This window comes from Sphaeramia orbicularis, chromosome 16 (assembly GCF_902148855.1).
Source record: "Sphaeramia orbicularis chromosome 16, fSphaOr1.1, whole genome shotgun sequence".
NCBI classification, from domain to species: Eukaryota; Metazoa; Chordata; class Actinopteri; order Kurtiformes; family Apogonidae; genus Sphaeramia; species Sphaeramia orbicularis.
In genome coordinates, this window is record NC_043972.1 from 57,329,522 (window position 1) to 57,353,413 (window position 23,892).

The following is a 23,892-nucleotide window of genomic DNA, read 5'->3' on the forward strand; positions in this document are numbered from 1 at the left end:
TTTTCAGAGCTTCGTGGCGTTCCTCAAAACTGCTCAGTGAGTGAATCTAAACACAGTAGAGGATATGAATGAAGACACAACTGAGTGGATTTGACTTGAAAGACGCTGATTCTGAAGGAGAACATCAGGAGTGTGTGTTTGCATCTGTCAAACCTCCTCATCTGTGTTTTGTCTCCCCCTGCTGGTGACTCCTGTAAGAGCATGTGTTTGGGTTTTCACTCCAATACCTCTGTGGATTTAACACTGACCCCTGGACCGGTTCCGTCTGGGTTAAAGTTCACGGTCCGGGCAGATTTCATCAGAGGATCTGGGAGAAGGGATGCCTGAGCAGCTCCTGGGCGCTCGGCCTTGATTCTTCTTGATTGGAAGAAAAAAAGAAAAAAAAACATAAGTTTCCAAATACAACTTTATTATATACAACATAGCTAATACAAGAAAAAGGTCATATTGAGTACCTTAATGTTCTTCTTTTCTCATTACTAACAAAAGATGACAGTTTGTGCATTCTGCTGGAACTTCAGTCTCACTGCTCCAAGCCTCCAAGCTGGTTTGCCAGCCTCTATGACACAATAAAGCTGCAGAAAAAGAACGAACAACCACAACAACAATGGCCGGTGTCAGAACAAAATACGTGCTGCTAACTTTTATAATTCAGGGCCACATCCAGCAACAACCCAACTTCATCGTCTGTCCAGACAAAGAAGTCCTGCGTCTTCGTTCTACCACTCACCATTGTTGTTTGTAAATAGTGTTGTCCGCCTATTCTTCTTCTTCTCATTTAAAGGCTGTCTAAACCGGACATCGTTTGTGCGCAGGCGCGTGTTTTACCGCCACTGTTTCACTACAGCTCTACATCGCCAGCTACTGGTCTGGCATGGCCACTACAGCGTATTCAGCCGTCCTTGCGGACTCATGTGAACGCAGATCGTTATCATAGCGGCTTCGTCTTAACGCGGAATGATTTTATAACGCAAAGGAGAAATCCTTGCGGAATTGGATCTTAGTGTTGCCGTGTAAACGTAGCCTAAAAAGGGAATAAATTTGAGTAATTCTGACCCACCCTGTTCTTCATCAATACATAAGTTGATGTTAATTCATATTTGTGTACACTTGCTAAGCTTCAGTGTTATGGAACCATGTGCTCAGGATGGATTATTATAATATTTAGTGCAAGTAAGAGAGTTGTGAGTAATGGAACAAAGAAAAAGACATGCAAAGTTCACATAGTTATCTATAATTTACAAACATTTTGTAAAAGGTATCTTAAAGTAGGTATAAATATCTTTACTTTCTGTAGTTTTTAGTATTCAGTTCCAAGTAAAGCCCTCAAAAAGAAAAAAAAAAAAAGAAAAAGAAAAATAATAATTTCATGGTAATGGATCAAATGCCTAAAATCTTCAAGTCCCAAACGTTACATGCAATACAAATGTAATTTTGGAAAAAGCAGTATAAAAATCTCACCACAGTGTGTTGGATACACATAATAAAAACTAAAATTTGTAAAAAAAAAAAAAAAAAAAAAGCCATCTCCAATACTTTGCTTTCTCTCATTTTATAACTGTGGCGGTGTTGCCTTTCTTGAACTTAAACTTCACAGAACAATTGTGGAAAATTGTGACAGGAGTAGCTGGTTTCATTTGTGAACAATGAACAGGTGAGAACCCCAACCAGCAACAGAATCACAACAAGTGACTGATTAAATGTCCACAAAGTCAATAAGTAGCAGTATGTTCAGTTTGTGTCCTTTGTGGAAAGTTTTGGCACATTCTTCTTTAGGACATCGTGAACCTGTGATCAAAGATCTGTCACAAAATCTTCACTGGTAAGGTTTCTGTCCAGTATGAGTCTGTTGGTGACACTTGTAAAAGTTGGACGACCAGAGGATCTCGGTGCACTTATCACATGGGGACATCAACTTCTTGTGGTGAACGTGACAGTGAGAACATCATGCAGACGAGGCTCAGACAAGGTGCTGTCTCTGACCTGCTCCACTAACAGGCTCAGGAACTCTGTCATCCCCCTGGACATCAGACTGGACAACTGATCACTGAGTGGTCAGGGGGGGTCTGGGTCTCTGTCAGGACCACATTAGGACTGATACGAAGACACTGGAAAACATCAAAGCACCTTCTGTAGTTGGACTTCAATTGGATCACTTCCAACTTTAGTTGGATCACTTCAATCACTGTTTCACTTTATATCACTGCCCTGACGTGTACATGAAATCAGATGTCTTTATTTAAAGTACTGTACAGGAAGCTCTTTTAGAGAGAGTTCTTTAGTTCTTTAGCAAGTGTATTTTAAAGTATACTGTATATACTAACCTTAATGTCAACCTGGTTATGAACCCACTGATTTTTGGTTTGTTTCGTGTGGGTCTGTCTGTTTTTTGTCTTGTGCTGTATGCAAAGCTGCTGAATACTTGAATTTCCCTCAGGATTAATAAAGTAAGTAAATCTCTCTCTCTCTCTCTCTCTCTGAAAGCCTTCCCACACCGGTCAAAGTGTTATGGTTTTTCTCCTCTGTGGGTGCATAGGTGTGCCTTACATCTGGACTCTATGGAGCCAGATCTGGAGGTTTTTAAGTTTGATGTTCTTGTCAGAAGAAGTCGGTGCTGCTGGTTCAGACACTGCATTTCTTGTTGTCATCTGACGCTGAGGTACTGTTTGGTCCAGACGATGATTCACATCTGTGTTGATGGTAGGAGAGAGCAGAGTGTGGCAAGAATCTTTGTTCACACTGGTAACACTCAAACTGTTTCATTGTGTTTTACCTCTGTGGGTGCGTAGGTGTGCCTTAAGCCCATTCAAATGGTTGTAAGTTTTCCCACACTGGTCACAGTGATATGGTCTTTCTCCACTGTGGACACGTAGGTGTATGTTAAGATTACTCAAGTGGGTGAAAGTTTTCCCACACAGTTCACAATGATATGGTTTTTGTCCAGTGTGGATGCGTAGGTGTGTCTTAAGGCTACTCTTCTGGGTGAAAGTTTTCCCACACTGTTCACAGTCATATGGTCTTTCTCCACTGTGGATTCGTAGGTGTGACTTAAGGGTAGACATTTGAGCAAAAGTCTTCCCACACTGTACACAGTTATATGGTCTTACTCCACTGTGGATGCGTAGGTGTGCTTGAAGCCCATTCACCTGGGTGAAAGTTTTCCCACACTGTTCACAATGATATGGTCTTTCTCCACTGTGGACACGTACATGTATGTTAAGGCCACTCATGTGGGTGAAAGTTTTCCCACACTGTTCACAGTGATATGGTCTTTGTCCACTGTGGATTTGTAGGTGTGTCTTAAGGCTCCTCATCTGGGTGAAAGTTTTCCCACACTTTTCACAGTGATACGGTCTGTCTCCACTGTGGATGCGTAGGTGTGACTTAAGGATAGACATTTGGGCGAAGGCCTTCCCATACTGTTCACAGTTATATGGTCTTTCTCCACTGTGGATGTGTAGGTGTGCCTTAAGCAAATGCATGTGGGTGAAAGTCTTCCCACACTGTTCACAGTTATATGGTTTTTCTCCACTGTGGATGCGCAGGTGTCTCTTAAGTGAATGCATGTGGGTGAAAGTCTTCTCACACAGTTCACACTTATATGGTCTTTCTCCACTGTGGGTGCGTATGTGCATCCTAAGGCTAGTCATGTGGGTGAAAGTCTTCCCACACTGTTCACAGTGATATGGTCTTTGTCCTCTGTGAATGCGTATGTGCGTCTTAAAGCTATTCAGGTGGGATGAAAGTCTTTCCACACTGGTCACACACATATGGTCTTTCTCCACTGTGGATGCGTAGATGTATCTTAAGATTACTCATATTGGTGAAAGTCTTCTCACACTGGTCACATGCATATGGTCTTTCTCCACTGTGGATCCGTAGGTGTTTCTTAAAGTAACTCCTGGTGGTGAAAGCCTTTCCACACTGGTGACAGCTATGTGGTCTTTCTCCAGTGTGGATGCGTTGGTGGATTTTAAGCACCTCCTTTCTGATGAAAGCCTTTCCACACTCCTCACATGAATATGGTCTTTCTCCAGTGTGGATGTGTAGGTGTGTCTTAAGCTGACGCATGTGGGTGTAATTCTTCCCACACTGGTCATAAGTGAGATTTCCATCCATATTTGCTGGAATCAGGTGATCTTCATCTGATACAACTTTTAGGTTTAGCTTAAAATCCATCTTTGGCTTCTTTCTACATCAAAACAAAGAGAAGGAAGAAGAGGTGGTCACTGAAATGCAATGGAATGCAACTAGAGCCCGACCAATTAATCGGGCCGATTATAGCTTATCACCGATTAATCAACATCGGTCAATATGTACCCAATATATTAATTCAAGTTTTTTGCTGCGCAGAGATTCTGTCACTCCGTTCCTGTGTGTGTGTGCTGCACACTGCCTGAATACCTGGCCCCTCCCCCTCACACACAGAGCGGCGAAGTGCACCAACAGCACTGACACTCACTCGGCTGCAGCAGAGAAGACGAGAGAAACGGCGAAAGAAACTGCATTTATTTTACTCCGTGGTAAGCTGTGACTTTGTAAAACAATATAACACTACACTTTAGTGCCCCATGAGAAAAACGTCCTCCTAGAAACACGCTGTCTGGGTAGGCCAAAGAGAACATTCCAGTCTTTTCTCATGCAAGTTTTAGAGTGTGTTACAGCATTTTAACGTCACGTAAGTTGCATCTCTGTGAAATAAACAAAGACATATGCAACTGTTAATCAACATGTCCACCATTACCTAATATCAGACTATTATACAGTGTTTTAAAGTTATGTAAGTTGCATCTTTGTAAAATACAGATATATGCAGCTGTTAACTCCCATGTCCATCATTCATATCAGACTACTATACAGCGTCCCACTTCACTTCATACTGTCATGCAGGATTTACCGGGGCTCATAAATTCACAAGTTAATGTTTTCATTAAAATAATTCTGAAAAGGTTCCAAGTAATGTATTTAGTTGTAATTTTATGTATTGCATGTTTTGAAAGCAGCTCCATTGTTACATAAAATGTAGTTTAGTCCCTTGTATTAAGTTTAATAACGTGATGCATGTTTTATTTCTTATTTTGTTTGTAGACAACTTTTTTCCACTTTTTAATGTTTGCTTCAACATTTATTTTTGAGCTGTTTGCAAATACCCAGTGGCTGCAGATGGAACTTTTCATTAGCTAGTAAATATGACTAATTGATATTGGTAAGATGTTTTTGTGAATAAGCCTTTTAAAAACACATCATGTATTAGTTTAAAAACACCTCACATTAGCCTATGTATTATCACTTTCAGCTAAATGCAGCCACTTGTTTTTATTTTAAAATGGGCAACTATAGAATCAAGTTCTATGCTAATAACCAAAATGCATTAAATGTACATATATGTTTTCATTTCACAGGCAGAGGGGAAGAGTAAGGTGTGGAGCCACTTCACAAAAGACTCCACAGGAGCTCGATGCAACATCTGCAGGGCAAGAGTTAGGCAGGGCTCCAGCACCAGCAAAGCAGGGCTCTAGACTAACTTTTTGACTTAGGAGCACTGGTGCTCCCAACTCCAAAAAGTTGGGTGCACCAGCAAAAATCTAGGAGCACCACTATAAAGTTGGGGCCAAAGCAAAACTCTTGTGGATATATCAAGTAATACCCTTACTAATCAATGTTAACAACCTGGAATAAGGTGTTTGAATAGATTACAAAAGAAAAAAAACATAATTCTGCTGCATTAAAGTCCTATATTGATTGGTAGTAGGGATTTGGCGATATGAACATTTCATATCACGGTTATTATTATATCGCGGTATTGTTGAAATGTGTTCAAAATATTCAAAAAGTACTTATACAAACACTGAAATAATATAACCAAGTTGTATTTTGAAAAAACTAATAAAGTAACATGCACATTGTACTTTCTGTTGCAGAAACATTCAAGTAATTACATGTAAACAACAAACATACAAATGTGATTAAAGTTGGCACCTTATGGACACAAGAGATATCTGCACCAGGGGTGGAACTGATAGGATTTGATCAATATCAATGCCATTATCAGTTCTGCTTATCAATCCAATCTTATCAATTCTCCTATTGATTCCTGAGGTGTTTTTGAGTGTGAAAAAAAGTAGTTGGACAGGTCATAGTGGAGTTTGTTTGAACATTTTCCAGATCAAATCATTCAGTGACAGTCAGTGTATATGTCACAGTCATATTTTCCTGAACTATTTAATGAACAAATGTAAATATTCTGAAAGAAGGAGGATTTTAAAACATGTTAGGCTGGTCTGATCCAGACTGGTCAGTGGTTCACTCCTGGTCAGTGACAGACCAACCACAACAGTGTCCTCTGGTCCAGTTCTTCTGGAGGTCAGTCAGTGGATTTCCTGTTGAATGTCCTTCAGTTCATAAACCTCCTCTCCTTTGGTTTTCACACACATCATATGTCTTTGTACAGTTAAAACTCACTCATTTGGGCTCATTTGAACTGACATGAGTTTGTCTTGAGGATCTATATTCAGACGGTTTCAATGTTAGGTGAGGATCTGAATCAGTAGGGGCCGGGGAGGGGGTAACACTAGCATGGACCGGGTCTGTGCACTCGCTTGCTTGGACGGACTGAGTCCGTGCGCAGTCCTTGTTTAGACCGACTGGGTCCGTGCACACGCGCTCCAATGGACCAGGTCCGTGCACTCACATGCTCCAACAGACCGGGTCCGTGCGGGAGCCGCTATCCCCGAATCTTTGCAGCTGTCGGTGCAGGTGCCTTCACCATGTTTTCAGAGGCCAAACATTCCAAACTGTGCACACACGCCTGAAGTACCGCTGCTTCTCCTGGAAATGAACAGTACTGTGAGTTTTCTAGGTGCAGTAATCAAACGTGGTTATCATAATAATTAGAATTTAAACAGTAAAACTAACTGTCGGAAATTTTAACGTGGTTTATCATTATACCGGTCATCATTACGTCCCTAGTCGCACCAGTGCGACCCTGATTTCATATTAAGTTGCACATTCGAAATTATAGGCGCATATGCGCCCATTTCAGTCACAATCTAGAGCCCTGCAAAGCAAAGAACACTACAAATTTACTGATTTATCATTGTGTTTACAGTTTGCTTTTCTTATATCATTGAGTTTACAGTTTGCCTTTTCTTATTTATCAGTGAGTTTCCAGTCCTTATGTCGCCAGTGTTACTAATTAAAGTTCCTTATTTTAATTTAGTAGCCTTCTGCTTCTTTGTGTTGAATCATATTTTGGGTATTATATGAATTTATGTTCATGTACAGTATATATCCTGTGTATATCAATGCTTTGATTTCATATATTGGTTATTGGCCAATACATCAGATTTTGGCTGATATATCAGATATCGGCTTTTTTTTTTTGCCCCCAATCCATGCGTTTCCATGACAACTTTTATTCCTGGTTTAATCTGATTAAACGTTAGATCCTATTTAAGATGACCATGTAAACACCTTATTCCAGTTGAAAAAGAATAGTTTGGATTAAATTTAAACCCGAATAAAGTCACTGGTTTAATCCCCTTTTAATTCCGAACTAAATTCTTCCTCGGACATGTAAACCCTTTATTCCGTTTGGACTTTATTCCTTCCATTCTGCGCATGCTCGTTGTCTTGTCCTGTCATGATGACACACACATTCTGCGCTGGCGGAAGAATATGCAATGCAGTCTAGTCAACCCAAACCGTTCCAGTGGGCTATTCTGATGGGATCTACCAGCCTGGAAAACCCTGAAGGAACAGTTCAACACTTGTTTTTTATTAATTCATTTGTCATGCACTAATGAGTTCGATAAGTGGGCAAATCAGTTTGCACTGCAGTGCACCAATTGCCTTGTTCTCACAGCCCTTCTGTTAGCTTAGCTTAGCCTAGCTTAGCATAATGGCTTCATTCCTCTGGTCAGACGTAGCCAGGCTTTTAGAGGTGATCTGTTGTATTTTAGGAGTGATTTTGTAAAATTCATTTCTCCCTAATCATTCCTTTAGTCTGCTGGGGTCAATATGATCACAAACTGAGGCTCAAATCATGGTCATGTGACTTACTGCAGTAAGAAAATCTTGGGAAATAAAAACTAATGCAAAGCTAAAACGGTAAAGCAAAGCTAAGTTAGCACATGCATCCCTTCCAACAAAAAGATTTTCCAACTTCCATCAACACAACAGTCCACAGATTGTATGAGTGCAGTAAGTCGCGGATCTAAAGAAATAATTAGGGAGAATCGGATTTCACAAATTCACTAACAAAAGACAAACAAATCAGCTTTAAAAAACTGGCTACATGTGACCATGGAAATGCAGTGACTATGCTAAGCTAAGCTAACAGAAGGGCTGCCAGAACAAGGCAACGTGAGCACTGCAGCACAAACCCTTCTGCTCACTTATCTACCTCATTAATACCTCATGTAAACCTTTATTCGGGTTTAACATTTCCATGTAAATAGAAGAGAAAATAGTTTAGTTCCGAATTAATTTCTTCTGGAAAAATAAATCGGATATAAAAAAACATCATGTAACCGTACCCAATATCGGTATTGGCCCCAAAAATCTCTTATTGGTCGGGCTCTATATGAGGCATGCTCAATACAAATTCAATAGAATTCATTGGTCCATGTTTAGACAGACAGAAGAACAGCCAATCAGAATTAAGCAGCGCTGCACCGAACCAATCACACTAGAGCCACGTCAAGTTAGGTCGACGGCCACAGCACAGGTGTAAGAGCAGCTGCAGCACACACACTAATGTTTGGGCTGAAGAGGGAGTTAATGAGTGTTCCCTCCCCAGCCAGCATGTCCATGTGGGCCCAAGAAGGGTTCCATCTGGAGCTGCATAGAAGGGTACCATGTGGGTTTGTCCACAGTTTCCATGGTGACCACACACGTGTTTGACCAGAGCAGAATCAGAATCAGAGATCTGAATCTCTTTATTGTCATTGTAGCAAGTACAACAAAACTGAGGTAAAGCTCTAAAGTTCAGTGCAAGAATTTACAGACAGACAACAAATATAAGTAAAAAAACAACAAATATCAGTAAAACAACAACAAATATCAGAAAAAGGCACAGTTATTTACATTAAAAAATAAAAACTACTGCAAACTAAGATATTTGTAAAACATAGAATTTCAGTAGCGCAAATAACATGAAAGATAAATATCGTGGGATAAATAATGTGAAGAATAAATAATATGACATATTCAGATCTCTGTTCCTGATTCTGATCTTGTCAAACACATGTGTGGTCACCATGGAAACTGTGGACAAACCCACATGGGACCCTTCTATGCAGCCCAAATGGAACCCTTCTGGGGCCCACATGGACATGCTGGCTGGGGAGGGACTAAATGTGACTGAGAACTGGGGCGACTGGGTGACTGAAAAGTAGGGTGGAACCGTTTTGGTTCAGGGCTTTCAATACAATACAGAGATACATGCAGCCTACGTGAAGAACGCAAAGACTCACCACGCTAAAGTTGGCAAGAGATTCACTGATTCACACTTTGAGGCTCAATAATCATTGAGACACAAATGACGGCTGTATGCAGCTTTGGTAACACACAGAGGAAACTACAACCCTGTTTACATCCAAACAAACGGTCCTTAACGATCAGTAGACGGCATTATCACAAATATGGAGCCAGTTAGTGAGCGAAGGTTTAGGGACCGTCTGAAAAGTGCAAACTGGAAAATTTCTACATATTTAAAATTCAATCATTTTGCTTCTAACCTGACAAACCCATGAACCCCTTCTGCACACACTACAGCACTGAGACTGGACAGATATCAAACACAGATTAGACTGAGTATAATATGAGCTACATCTGTGTTTAAATGGGACTATATAGTCTGTCAGCAAATTCTGTATTATTTGCTTGTTAACCCTTGTGCCTCCTTCAAAAAAACCCCTTTGCTCACCCTTATGGACAAAAATGTCCACACACAAAAAACTACTATAAAAATCATCATACGTCAAGATTTTTTTTTTGGTTAGAAGGTTAGAAGAAATAGGCATTTCTGACTTTGCATCAGTACCTGACACAATGGAGCCAGATTTCAGCCCCCCCCCCCAGCTATTTTGTGATGTCCAGCCCCCTGATGAAGGATGGTTCGGTGTGTCTGCCAGCTGTCTCTCTGGTTGTCCTGGCTGTTTCTGCCTGTGTTGTGGAAAAAACTCTGTTCATTCGTCCTCAGAATAAAAAATGGAAACGCTGTCTGCATGAGTGCACACAGACTACAGCCTGTCATTGTCTCTTATATGAAACTAATTTTAGAAAAATCATGTTCTCTCTTTGTTACAATGATATCTCATGTGTGCTAGAATGGAATGTGTGGGAGTACAAGAACAAACTTCTGTAAGAAAGCCCCTCTTTTCGAAAACTGATGTCCATGTGTCCTTGAGCACACACAGTGCAGTATAACCAGTAGTCTAATAGGACTATAATCAGTCTCATATAATACACAGTTCAAACAATCTTATATGTAATATAGAATATACGTCAAATCACTATAACACCTGTTAGCTGCCTGCTACTCAGCTGTCAGCTAGCTCCCACGACGATCCAGCTGCACTGAGCAGACAGCGCTCCTGTCACTTCTTATAGATGAGATTAATTATAATGGACAAAAAAATGCACTGATTAAATCCTACATGGTGCCCTCATGTCTAATCTCTTCCCTTTATCATTAAAAAGGAAAAATCTGTCCAAAGATTATCCTACAGAGATTATAGTCAGGATTAGAACCAGACACCTCCTCTACCCATATCACCAAAAGAAAAACAAACACATTTTAAAACTTTAATGATATCTGTCCTTGTAATGAGTTTCTGGAACAAAGACTCAACATCAATAAAATCAACTGTGTTTTTCTGATCTGCCGGACTCTGTCACAGCTCATAATCGTCATCAGAACACAGCTGGTGTCCAGAGTTGGACACAGCCTTCTATATAAACACAGTTGGACAGATCCTTCTATATAAACACAGTTGGACAGATCCTTCTATATAAACACAGTTGGACAGATCCTTCTATATAAACACAGCTGTGACACTTCCATAAACTCCGCTTGTATAAAATGGTGGATGAAATCTGGCCCTACCTCTGGGTTCTGGAGGGGCTGATGTTCCTACATTGAGTGGAACGCCGTCGGAACACATTCATTAAAGTTATTATTCGTGAGTTAAAGGAAGACAAACTTCTGTCACTTGGCGTTTGTAAGATCCGACTCATCCTATAAGGATACTGTTGAGTTTGAGTTTGTTCATGTTGAGTTTTGAATGAGTTTGTCGTCCGTGCTAACGCTAGCATGCTGTTAGCCGCTCTGCTATCCGCTGGTGAATGCCTTATTGTGTGTGTTCTCAGAGCAGAGCTTGGCAGACACACAGTGTTCACAGATAAACACTGTTTTCTGCTTGGACCTCAGTCCTAGAATAGTCCAACTGAAAATACTCAATTGTCTCTCCTTACGAGTTCAGAACAATTTCAGAATGAATGAACTGGTAAAGTTAGCACCAGTCCCGGAAGTAGCCTACCCATGCTAACACCAAACCTTCCCCCAAAATGGAAGTTTTCAAAGGAATAAAGTCAGTCCTTTCAGTGGTCAACCCCACTGCTCAAAAGCACAACTAACACAACAATACATACAGTAGTGACACAACGGTTGTGTGCAGTGATGTTACCTCAGACACTGAAGCTTCCAAACACGCTTCAAAGTCGATAGGTTACTGATTGTGGAGCAGTGGACCGGAACTGGTTCTTCTTCTTTAGTTTTTACGGCGGGTGGCACCTAGCGTTAAGGTGCATTAGCGCCCCCTACTATGATGGAGTGTGGAGCAGCGGTGACAAAAGAAAAAAAAAGTTATATATCTATATTTACGGTGGCCCAGAGGTGCAACAGCCCCAAAAATTATCCACTATAAGAAAAGAAGAGAACAGCCCAAAAAATTTTCCACTCTATATTTTTAAAGTAACTTTATTTTAGTTCACCGACCTCCACTTCCAGTGGGTTACTTTTGTTAGCATTAGCCACATTAGCTGAAAGCCTTAAACATTTTCAGCCTATCCTTTTATTTTTTGTGGTGGCCTTAATTTTAAAGCAAGAGACCTTTCAGGTAAACAGTGCCCCCTTAATTGAAAAGGTGGATGATGTTTTTTTTTTTTTTTCTTCTGTTCATGGATATCTTTTAGGGCTGCTCTCTTTTTTTCTTATACTGGATAATTTTTTGGGCTGTTGCACCTCTGGGCCACCGCACTATACACACAAAATGTAATAATAACAACAATACTACTACTACTACTACTACTACTAATAATAATAATAGTAATAATGTAATCCTCCTTTTTAATCTCTTTCACTCTTGGGTGTACTTTTGACAGTGAATACAAACATGTTGAACTGATTCTTCTTCTTGGCAGTAATTCCATAATCCTGTCGGATGCTTCCTGATCAGCTTCATTCTTTTCTTCAGTCTTGTATGTCCTACCCTCAGCCTTGTTTAGACAGTCTCTTCTTTTCTTCTCCTTTTGCTTATTCTCTCCGTTCCCACTTGCTGCTGAACTGCATACAGATGTTTTCCTCTTTTCCTGTATCCCATCTGTTTTGCCATTCTTTGAAAATGTTCCTTTTAATTCTTGCCTTTGCCTCAGATTTACTCAAAGGGATGTTCATCATTTCTTCTAGTTTTACAGCATTCTCAGCTCATGTGTCCACTGTCTCATTTCCTTTTCCTCTCCTGTGTGCTGGTATCCACAGAAATGGGATCAAATGATTCATGTTATTCAGTCTGTGGAGGTTTTCATATATTTCATGAACTCAGTCCTGCCTACTCTCAGATGTAAATGACTGCAATTCCATTAAAGAAGGATATGAATCTGAGCCAAGAACAACAGTTTGAATGTGCATCTCTTCTATCCACTTCAGTTCTGTTGCTATTGCCAACATGTCAACAGTGAATACTGACAGGAGGAGGGGCTACTGTTCCAGATGTAGCCGCCTGGGGCCCAATGAAGACGGGATCTGAGATGGACCCCCTCATGTGCCCCCACCCTACTGCATCTGTCCAGACTGGAACTCCATCTGTAAATGGACGTCCATCAGTCCTGGTGCATCTCCAGTCTGTCCGTCCATGGGAGTGGGTCTGTCCTTCACTGTGCTTCTCCCTCAGGTTTCTCTTTTTGGGTTTTTGGAGTTTTTCTTTGTCCAGAAGGAGGGTCTAAGGACGGGGGGGTGCCCAGGACATTCATCCATTTCCTTCATCTACTGCTGTTTGTTTTCAGATCCAACTCATTCTGTAAAGCCCTGTGAGGAAACCTTGTTGTGATTTAGAGTTCTACAAATAAAACTGAATTGAACAAAATAAATGAAATGAAAATGAAATGAAAATACATCCCATTACTTCAAAACATTTAAAAAATACTGCTTGTTTCACAAACTATTTAAATACACACAGTCACTCAACTTGCTGCAAAAACTTCTTTTCCTTAATTCAAATGTGTAACCCTCTGCCTTGTCCCCCAAGTAACAAGTCCACAAGCACTCCAATGTCCAAAAGGATTTGGACCAAACTTTCCCTTTAATTTCACATTTTCAGTTTTACTCTAACATTTTGTTTTCTTAATTCTGCATTTGACACACCGTATTAGTTATAATATTTTGCTTCTATTCAAATTAATTGGAATACATCTAAATTCCTTTTATTCAGTAAACACATTAATTCATCATTTGGTGTCCACCGTCCACTGAAGCGACACACTCCACACTCTGAATCCAGGCAGCCTGCAATGATTTTTGAAGTCCACCAGATGTCCCCATTAAGCCACACACCAACACAGTGTCCACTCAATTAGGGGAATGTGCCACACACCTCATCATGCGTCATTTGTCAATTCAGTTGACAATTCACCTATCAATACAAAACCTCATCATCACATTGCTGTTCAAATGGGCATACAGTTTCAACTAAATAACCTAAAGAAACTTATAAACATATTTTGATAAGTATTTATCAATACTTTGATATGGCAGGGATAATAATTAACTTAAATTATGTTTTTGTGGTAAAACAAAACAAAACATAAAAAATGAATAAAGTAAGCCTGGTGACGGATCACATAAAAAATCCGTTTTTGTTTTTTTTTTACTTACACAAATGGCAAAAATGCCCCGTTTCTGACAAAACTTCACATAAAATACAATTAAATATGTTAACTAATATGCGTTTCTATAACACCAGTTAGTGTTGGAGCAAAAATGTACCATAATTAAAATTTTATTTGGGGTGAAAGAAAGTAACAGATCAAATTACCCACTGAGTAATAGATCAAAACAGACTACAACAGTGTTGCTCAACCTCGGGGTCGGAACCCCACGTGGGGTCGCCTGAAATTCAAATGGGGTCACCTGAAATTTCCAGTAATTGATAAAAATAAAATAAATAACGTATTAGGGTCATTCCACCTGAAATCAACAGATGTTAAGAAAATTTCCCACCTGACCCTCTCAGATTTTCCTACATTTTGACACCCAGCACAACTTGCTTCTATTAATCCTTCTATGTTAAATGTTCAAATTAAATATGGATGTTTCCGCCCTCATATTTTAGCATCTATATGACAGTATAATGTATAATAGTGATAATAGTACACAACATTGTTTTACTGAAATATCCACATTATAACCCCATTAGATCCTTGTAACCACAAAGTTCTTGGAAAACCACACAATGCCAGCATCAGTATTCAGTAACATTTCTATTTTTGGTTCTTAGTCATAGACTGTCAGATAGAACAGCATGCATATTTACAGTTTGGATTTATAAAATTCTTTAGTGCCACATATGCGCAGTATAATTAAAGTGTTAGCACTGTTGAGAAATAAAACCTAAATCTAGCATGGCCAGCAAACTTGCATCATGTGCAGTTGGACAGCACATGTCTGATGAGTCAGAATGTCACAAGAAAACTTATTGCAGGAGTGATTATCTTCTTAAAATATCTGAATAATCTCTAGAAGAAAATGACCTACTCTTTGCAAGATGTGGACTTATGGACACAAAAGTAACCTCAAGTATGACTGTGTGTCTTCACCACAAGAAACTTTATCTTGACAAATATGAACACTTGCAAAAATCATGCTGTAATCCTTTCTCCCTTCACGCTAAGTCTGTGAAAGGGGCCTTGCGTGTAGTGGGTATTATAACAACAAATGACTCAAGTTCTAAAATGGGAAAGGACATAAAACCTCATCAAAAGCTTTGTCCAAAATGTCTAGCCAAAGTTAAAGCCAGAGAAACTGATACTGAGACTAAGAGTACTGAAGAAGATCCATCCTATGAACCAAGTGAAGATACATTTTCTGAACTAAATAAAAGTATAACAGCATTAAGCTGTTCTCCCCTTAAGCCTGCAAAAGTCAGCAGTAGGGATACAGCTTTGTATGCAAAGAGAAAACTGTCAGAGGCAGAACATGCACTGAAGAGAACAATGGTGAAGAACTGAACCACCTTTGCAAAATATTGTTGAAAATTTCTAAGTACTTAATATCTTGACTCTGCAATACATACATTTGAACACTTGAAAATCACCAAATTTACTGTTATATGGCTAAAATATGAGGGCGAAAACATCCCTATTTAATTTGAACATTTAACATAGAAGGATTTACAGAAGCAAGTTGTGCTTGGTGTCAAAATGTAGGGCAATTCCTGTCCTTTGACATGGTGTCTTTGATTTTGTGATTCTATCTATCCCACATGCTGATATTGACCTTTGAATCCGAAGGTCGGATAGATATTTCTGATTTTAAGCTGTTCATACATCATACATAACATAACATAGGACCTTCATTTTACACAGATCCATTCCCTAAGTAGCCAACACATAGCACATAAAATTTCTAAAGAATATGATGATTAATTTTTGTGTAATGAGTGGCCAAAAGTAGCATTTTAGAAGTTTGCAATGGATAAAATCTCAACTTTGTCATTCTCTGTAACATGCAATTATAAATTTTAAGTAAATATTTTCACATTTCTTAGGACTATAGATTCCTGTGAAATGATTCTGAAAATTTCAGACCTCTAGCTCTTGTTGTTCAGAAGTTATAGAAGCCTGGAAAGAACTGAAAATTTTAAGTCTTAATTTTGGTCACTATTTTAGGGTACCCCCTACCTACTTCAAAAGGTCATAACTTTGGAACTATTTACAGTCAAGCCTTGAAATTTTGGATTTTTCCATCACATATAATGTACTAGAAGTATGTAAAAAATTTAGAAAAATTTGAGAGGGTCAGGTGGGGACCACTTGATGAAATTATATGGAATGACCCACTTATAAAATTCTGTGTTGAGTTGACAGAGCCAATCCCAATCCATATCAGACAAACTGTGGTTGTGAAACTGCAGCACTGTGGTTCTGTTTCTGTGGTTCTGTTTCTGTGGTTCTGTTTCTCTGTCAAATGTTCATTGTGGTCGGTTTCAGATGCTGCAGCTCTTTCATAATTCATAGTTTCAGTTCTTGTTTCTTCAGTATTAATTGTCCTCCTTGTAAATCACAGCTGGACTGACTGTACATATCCTGACCAAGGAAAATCCAACTCTCCCTTTGTGCAGTAATCTACACCTGGATTTACTGCCTCCATCCACAATAATATACATTATATAGACTAAATGTCCTCTAACATTAACCTGGATTTGAAACAGACAATAGAAAACTATTACAGGATCAAAAACTAATTCATTTTAGCAAAAAAAAAAAAAAAAAGTCTCTGTTTTGAATGTCTGGGGTGGACAGAAATCTATGATATTAAAATGGGGTCAGGAGTAAAAAAGGTTGGAACCACTGAACTATAGTCTCAGAAGTACAGAGTATTTTGTTGGAAGAAAAAAAAAACAGATTAAGTTTCCAATTCCAACTTTATTTTATACAACATAGCTAATACAAGAAAAAGGTCATATTGAGTACCTTAATGTTCTTCTTTTCTCATTGCTAACAAAAGATGACAGTTTGTGCATTCTGCTGGAACTTCAGTCTCACTGCTCATCTCCTCAGGAGGGAACTCAAACACTCAGTCGATCAGATAAAGTCAGACACAGAAGCCTCCACCCAATTCTCTACCTCATTTGGTAGGAGTGTGAGGAAGCCACCACTCTGCATGGCAGCAGAAGAAAACCACTACTTCCTATAGGTACCTATAGGCCATGAAATCACATAGGTATTCTAGTGAGGACGTTTTGAAGGAAACTGGATAAAAAAAATTCTACATAATTCACTGGAACCAAAATTTCTGTTGGACATGCACCCAATGTTTGTTCCATACACCTAATAAATTCTAAAAAGGGAATAAATGTGAGTAATTCTGACCCACCCTGTTCTTCATCAATACATAAGTTGATGTTAATTCATATTTGTGTACGCTTATTTACTTATACGCTTGTATAAGTAAATAACTTGTACACTACACCTGTACACTTGTCCGCTTATTTATTTATACCCATATTTGGGTAAGCTTCAATGTTATGGAACCATGTGCTCAGGATGGATTATTAGAATATTTAGTGCAAGTAAGAGAGTTGTCGGTAATGGATCAAAGAAAAATACATGCAAAGTTCACATAGTTATCTATAATTTACAAACATTTCGGAAAAGGTACCTTAAAGTACGTATAAATATCTTTACTTTCTGTAATTTTCATTATCCAGTTCCAAATAAAACCATCAAAAAAACAAAAAAACACTAACTTTGTGGTCACGGATCAAATGCCTAAAATCTCCAAGTCCCAAACTTTACATGCAATAAAAATGTAATTTTGGAAAAAGTAGTATAAAAATCTCACCACAGTATGTTGGATATACATAATAAAAAGTAACATTTGGAAAAAAGAAAGGCGGTCTGCAATACTTTGCTTTCTGTCATTCTATAGCTGTGGCGGTGTTGCCTTTATTCAACTTAAACTGCACAGAACTATTGTGGAAAATTGTGACAGGAGCAGCTGGTTTCATTTGTGAACAATGAACAGGTGAGAACCCCAACCAGCAACAGAATCACAACAAGTGACTGATTAAATGTCCACAAAGTCAATAAGTAGCAGTATGTTCAGTTTGTGTCCTCTGTGGAAAGTTTTGCCACATTCTTCTTTAGGACATTGTGAACCTGTGATCAAAGATCTGTCACAAAATCTGCACTGGTAAGGTTTCTGTGCAGTATGAGTCTGTTGGTGACACTTGTAAAAGTTGGACGACCAGAGGATCTCGGTGCACTTATCACATGGGTACATCAACTTCTTGTGGTGAACGTGACAGTGAGAACATCATGCAGACAAGGCTGAGACAAGGTGAGGAGAGCTGGCTCAGTGGGGAGCACAGAGCTAGTCTCCCTGGTGTCAGTAGCAGAGAGAAGGACCCTGGAGAAGATAGTGTCCATCCTGGACAACCCCCAGCATCCTCTGCACAGGACTGGGATCAGACAGAGGAGTGTGTTCAGCTCCAGGCTGCTGTCTCTGACCTGCTCCACTAACAGGCTCAGGAACTCTGTCATCCCCCTGGACATCAGACTGGACAACTGATCACTGAGTGGTCAGGGGGGGTCTGGGTCTCTGTCAGGACCACATTAGGACTGATACGAAGACACTGGAAAACACAGGTGTCAAACATGCGGCCCATGGGCCAAATCCGGCCCTCCAAAGGGTCCAGTCCGGCCCGCGGGATGAATTTGTGAAATGCAAAAATTACACTGAAGATATCAACAATCCTTTTAGTTCAGGTTCCACATTCAGAACAATTCAATCCCCAGTGGGCAGGATCAGTAAAATACCATCATAATAACATAGAAATAATGACAACTCCAAATGTTTCTGTTTGTAAATGAAAATATTTTCATGTATTTACACTGAAACAAAGCATAATTTTGCAAAAATGTGAATAACCTGAAATGTCTTAATAGAAGTACAATTTCAATAATATTCTGCCTGTTATTAAATGTTTTGTGTGTTTGTAGATCCACTGTGATCTGTAAGTTCTAATGTACATGTGTAAATGATAAACTCAGGCAGAATATTGTTAAAATTACACTTATTTTTTTCAGATTGTTCATGTTATTTGCATCTTTTGATAGGATAGTTTGTAGATGTAAACCTTTTCATAATGTAAATTTACTTTATTTTCACCCTAAAACATAGAGAAAAGTTTGGAGTTGACATTATTTATATATTAATATATTACTGATCCATAATGCACATGTAGAAATGATAAGTTGAGGCAAAATATTGTTAAAATTGCACTTATTTTTCTTAAGAAATTTCAGTTTTTTCAGGTTATTCACATCTTTTTTGTTTGGATAGTTTATAAAAGTAAGTATTTTCACAATTTAATGGGTTTTTTGCACTAAAACAAAGACAAAAATTTGGAGTTGTCATTATTTATATATTATTATGTTATTATTTTACTGGTTTGGCCCACTTCAGAACAAATTTAGCTGAATGTGGAACTGAACTAAAATGAGTTTAACTCCCCTGCTGTAAAACACCAAAGCACCTTCTGTAGTTGGACTACACCTACTTTTCAGACCACCATAGATCATTTCAATCACTGTTTCACTTTCTATCACTGCTCTGAAATGTGTCAACATATTCAAAAGTCTTTCTGACTGTCCTTCGAAGAGAGCAGACATGTTTTCTGAGCTGTCCTGCTGTTTCTTCCTCCCCCACTCTGCTTCCTACTGATTCTCCCTTGCAGTTGTCCCGTCTGACTTACTTTAACTTTTGGATCCCCTGCTTGTTGAGCTCTCGAACAGCAAATATGGAACTGATCAACTGGTCACTCAGCACAATTGACAAGATTTTTTCACCCAGGAAGATGGGGCCCGCCTGCCCTGACGGAACTTTCGCAGCCGGATACACCATTGACGCTTGGGACAAGTGGAGGGTGGTGTGTCTGTCAGTTCTGTTGGTGGAGGATATCGAAGACTTCTACTTATTTGGATTTATGATAGCGGGACACCTTCTAATTGGTCTTGGAGTTGCCCCAGTCTATCGCAAAATTGGAAAGACAGCAAAATGCAAAGAGACCCCGCTGCTGTCGGTTGAAATTAAGGAGCACTTTGGAGCGGTGAGTGACAAAGTTAAGGAATTACAATGGGTGGTGACGCAGTTGGGGGATAGTGTGTGAGACCTGGCCAGACAAGCTGCGGACTCGCATAAGAAGTTGGATTACATCGCTGGTCAGACGGTGGAGGGGCTTCGGCAAACAGCGGGACTGAGAGGAAAAATGGATGAACTGTGTAGAGACGTGACTGCTCTGAAGAGAGGAGTAATGCTGAGGCCAGGTTAGAACAAAAATGTGAGTTAAAACTAAATTAAGCAGAAATCAAGTTTTCCCTGGTCAAATTGTTTCCCCTGAGAGCTGAGGAAAAGCAGCTGGATTTTTCTCTAATCCAGGGGTGTCAAACTCATTTTCTTTCAGGGGCCATATTCAGCCCAATTTGATCTGCAGTGGGCCGGACCAATAAAATAATAGCATAATAACCTATAAATAATGACAACTCCAAATTTTTTAGTGCAAAAAATAATATTAAATGATAAAACTATTTCTATCCAAAACAAAAAAGATGTGAACACCCTGAAAAAGATGAAATTTCAGAAGAAAAATAAGTACAATTTTATCAATATTCTGCCTCAACTTATGATTTCTACATGTGCATTACAGATCAGATCTACCAAGACTCAAAACAGGCAGAATAATGTTAAAATTGCACTTATTTTTCTTTGGACATTCCAGGTTGTTCATATTTGTTCAGGTTAGGGCTGCACGATTAATCAATTTTAAATCGAAATCGGATTTTTTAATTAGGACGATTTTTAAAAAAGGGAAAACGTAAAATCAATTTCATCTCTCTCGCGCCTCCGGGCCGCGCACTTCCGGGCTACCGTAGGCTCCTCCTCCTATCAGTGACAGCGGTCTGTCACAGAAGTCCGTGTAATGACTGGACTTTAAATGTGTTCATGAGCCCGCAGTACTTATACCAATATAAGCCGTGGCTTCACGCACGGATCCCGCAACTGAACTATAACTGCATGTGGATCACTCATCTTCCGTTGTCCCGGATCCGTACCGTACTGTCTTCTTCTGAACCGGGTCCGGGTCTCGGGGTCATCAGCCTCAGCAGAGGAGCCCACACAGGCCTCTGCCCACACACATCCACCAGCTCCACAGATAGAATCCCTCCAGTGTGTCCTGGGTCGGTCTGTTCCACACACGGATCCCCCAGTTTAAATAGAACCACATGGGGATCACTCACATTCTGTGGTCCACGCACGCACGCACGCACGCACGCACGCACAACTGATGCCTGTCACTGACTTACACTGGTATCACCTCTGTGGGCCCAGATACCCCAAAAAGAAAAAAAAGAAAAAATAAAAAAAAATTAATAATTAATTTAGTCCTCTTACTTGCTAAATTTTTCATTCACAAATGTAAGTTCTGTAACACAAAACCAAATATTTATTTTTTGAAAGATGTTGAACTTTATTTAAAGCTGTTAGATAAATCTGGAAACATAAAGGCTCTAAAAAAAACATAAGTATTTGCTCTGATTTGGACATTGTATTATAGTGTATTCCCCCTAACAAACTTATGTTATTTTCTTGTTGTATACATTGTTTGTATACTCTACTTCATTCAATAAAGATTTAACTAAGAAAAACTAAACTTCTGTGGTTTCACCACATGATACCATCACAGATTTGAGGTCAGAGTAGTGCCTTGCATTGTGGGCTGCTCACAAAAACGACATGCTGACTTTTGTTGCCTTTTGTAGTTTTATCCAAAAATAGAAATTGAAAATCGAGTTTTCAGAGGAAAAAAAAAAAAAAATCAGGATTTTTTTTTTTTTTTTTTTTGCCAAAATCGTGCAGCCCTAGTTCAGGTTATTGACATTTTCTTGTTAAAGGATATCAGAATTTAATGTTCTTTGCAACAAATAGAAGAGAAAAAATTGGTGTTGCCATTATTTACAGACATGATGCCATTTTTCTTTTTTCACATTAAACCAAGAAGAAAATTTGGACTAATTATTTCTAGGTTATTATGCTGTTATTTTCGAGTTTGATGCCCTTGACTGTTAATATCTTCAGGGTAATTTTTGCATTTTGCACTTTGTAAATTCATCTTGCGGGCCAGACTGGAACCTTTGGCAGGCCAGTTTTGGCCCCCGGGCCGCATGTTTGACACCTGTGCTCTAATCTACTCCCCCTGCAGCCAAAACATTTCCATGATCAAGACACAGTAGGGAGTGAACTGATAAGGACTGACAACAACTGAAGGACAGATGGATCTATTGTGTCTCTTATTTTGCACACAATCCTCCAAGGACACACACAACACACACACATTCTCCCCCTCCCCACTCCAACCTGTCTGCCCACAAACTCTGTTTTTTCACCCTGTCCCCAAAATCCTACCAAATTCATTGAAAACGTTCCAACATGTGTCCATGTGTGATGTCTTATGTTTGTGTTTGCGTTATCCTCTGTTCTTCACTGCAAATTTTAAAAAAAAGGGTTCTGTGGCGGCCCGACTGAAGTTGCAGCGGCTCGATGTCATCATTGATATTAATTTTGTTTGATGTACTCTGTGCTGTCAAATGACAGTAAAGGCCATTCTGATTCTGAAGCTGTTTTAGAGGGAGTTTTTTAGCAAGAGTATTTTAAAGCGTGTATACTAACTTTAATGTCAACCTGGTTACGAACCCACTTTTTGGTTTGTTTTGTGTGGGTCTGTCTGTTTTTTGTAATGTGCTGTATGCAAAGCTGCTGAATACCTAAATTTCCCTCTATCTATCTATCTATCTATCTATCTATCTATCTATCTATCTATCTATCTATCTATCTATCTACCTACCTACCTACCTCTGAAAGTCTTCCCTCACCAGTCACAGTGTTATGATTTTTCTCCTCTGTGGGTGCATAGGTGTGCCTTACATCTGGACTCTATGGAGCCAGATCTGGAGGTTTTTAAGCTTGATGTTCTTGTCAGAAGAAGTCGGTGCTGCTGGTTCAGACACTGCGTTTCTTATTGTCATCTGATGCTGAGGTACTGTTTGGTCCAGACGATGATTCACATCTGTGTTGATGGTAGGAGAGTGCAGAGTGTTGCAAGAATCTTTCTTTACATTGGTAACACTCAAACTGTTTCGGTGCGTTTCTCTCTGGATGCGTAGGTGTCTCTTAAGCCCATTTACTTGGGTGTAAGTTTTCTCACACTGGTCAGAGTCATATGGTCTTTGTCCACTGTGGACATGTAGGTGTTTTTTAAGGTTACTTATCAGGGTGAAAGTTTTCCCACACTGTTGACAGTCATATGGTCTTTCTCCACTGTGGACACGTAGGTGTTTCTTAAGGTCACTCATCTGGGTGAAAGTTTTCCCACACTGTTCACAGTAATATGGTCGTTGTCCACTGTGGATGCGTCGGTGTTTCTTCAAGTTACTCCTGGTGGTGAAAGCCTTACCACACTCCTCACAGTCATATGGTCTTTCTCCACTGTGGCTACGTAAGTGTGTCTTAAGGTTACTCATCTGGGTGAAAGTTTTCCCACAGTGTTCACAGTGATATGGTCTTTCTCCACGGTGGACGCGTATGTGTGCCTTATGGCTACTCATGCGGTTGAAAGTTTTCCCACACTGTTCACAGCAATATGGTCTTTGTCCACTGTGGATGCGTATGTGTGTCTTATGGCTACTCATGCGGGTGAAGGTCTTCCCACACTGTTCACACTCATATGGTCTTTCTCCACTGTGGATGCGTAGGTGTGCCTTAAGGGTAGACATGTGGGTGAAAGTCTTCCCACACTTTTCACAGTGATATGGTCTTTCTCCACTGTGGATGTG

At 39.6% G+C, this 23,892-nt stretch overlaps 4 protein-coding genes and 1 pseudogene across 4 annotated transcripts in view; all 5 read right to left on the bottom strand.

Moving 5' to 3' along the window:
• LOC115435836 (uncharacterized) overlaps positions 1-23,892 on the bottom strand; it is a 1,131,008-nt gene that overhangs the window by 1,013,557 nt on the left and 93,559 nt on the right. The window lies entirely within an intron of this gene.
• The window catches only part of LOC115436291 (zinc finger protein 239-like), an 887,505-nt gene that overhangs the window by 737,492 nt on the left and 126,121 nt on the right, over positions 1-23,892 (bottom strand). The gene's annotated exons all lie outside the window — the stretch shown is intronic.
• LOC115436271 (zinc finger protein 420-like) lies at positions 2,398-11,742 on the bottom strand (annotated as a pseudogene).
• Positions 3,235-23,892, bottom strand: part of LOC115436298 (zinc finger protein 658B-like) — a 78,010-nt gene continuing 57,352 nt past the window's right edge. The window contains exon 5 of the mRNA XM_030159134.1: positions 3,235-3,314. Within this exon, the coding sequence (XP_030014994.1) occupies positions 3,301-3,314 (14 nt within the window). The 3' untranslated portion in view covers positions 3,235-3,300. The remainder of the gene's footprint in view (positions 3,315-23,892) is intronic.
• On the bottom strand, positions 13,257-23,856 carry LOC115436313 (zinc finger protein 239-like). Its single transcript, XM_030159157.1, has 2 exons — positions 22,985-23,856; positions 13,257-13,267 (listed from the first exon to the last, which is right to left on the bottom strand). Exons 1-2 carry the CDS (start codon positions 23,830-23,832, stop codon positions 13,264-13,266), a joined length of 852 nt encoding a protein of 283 aa, XP_030015017.1. The 5' UTR covers positions 23,833-23,856; the 3' UTR covers positions 13,257-13,263.

Coding starts and splice junctions, on each gene's coding strand:
- LOC115436313 (XM_030159157.1), bottom strand. CDS start 23,832: ATGTCTACCCTTAAGGCACACCTACGCATCCACAGTGGAGAAAGACCA.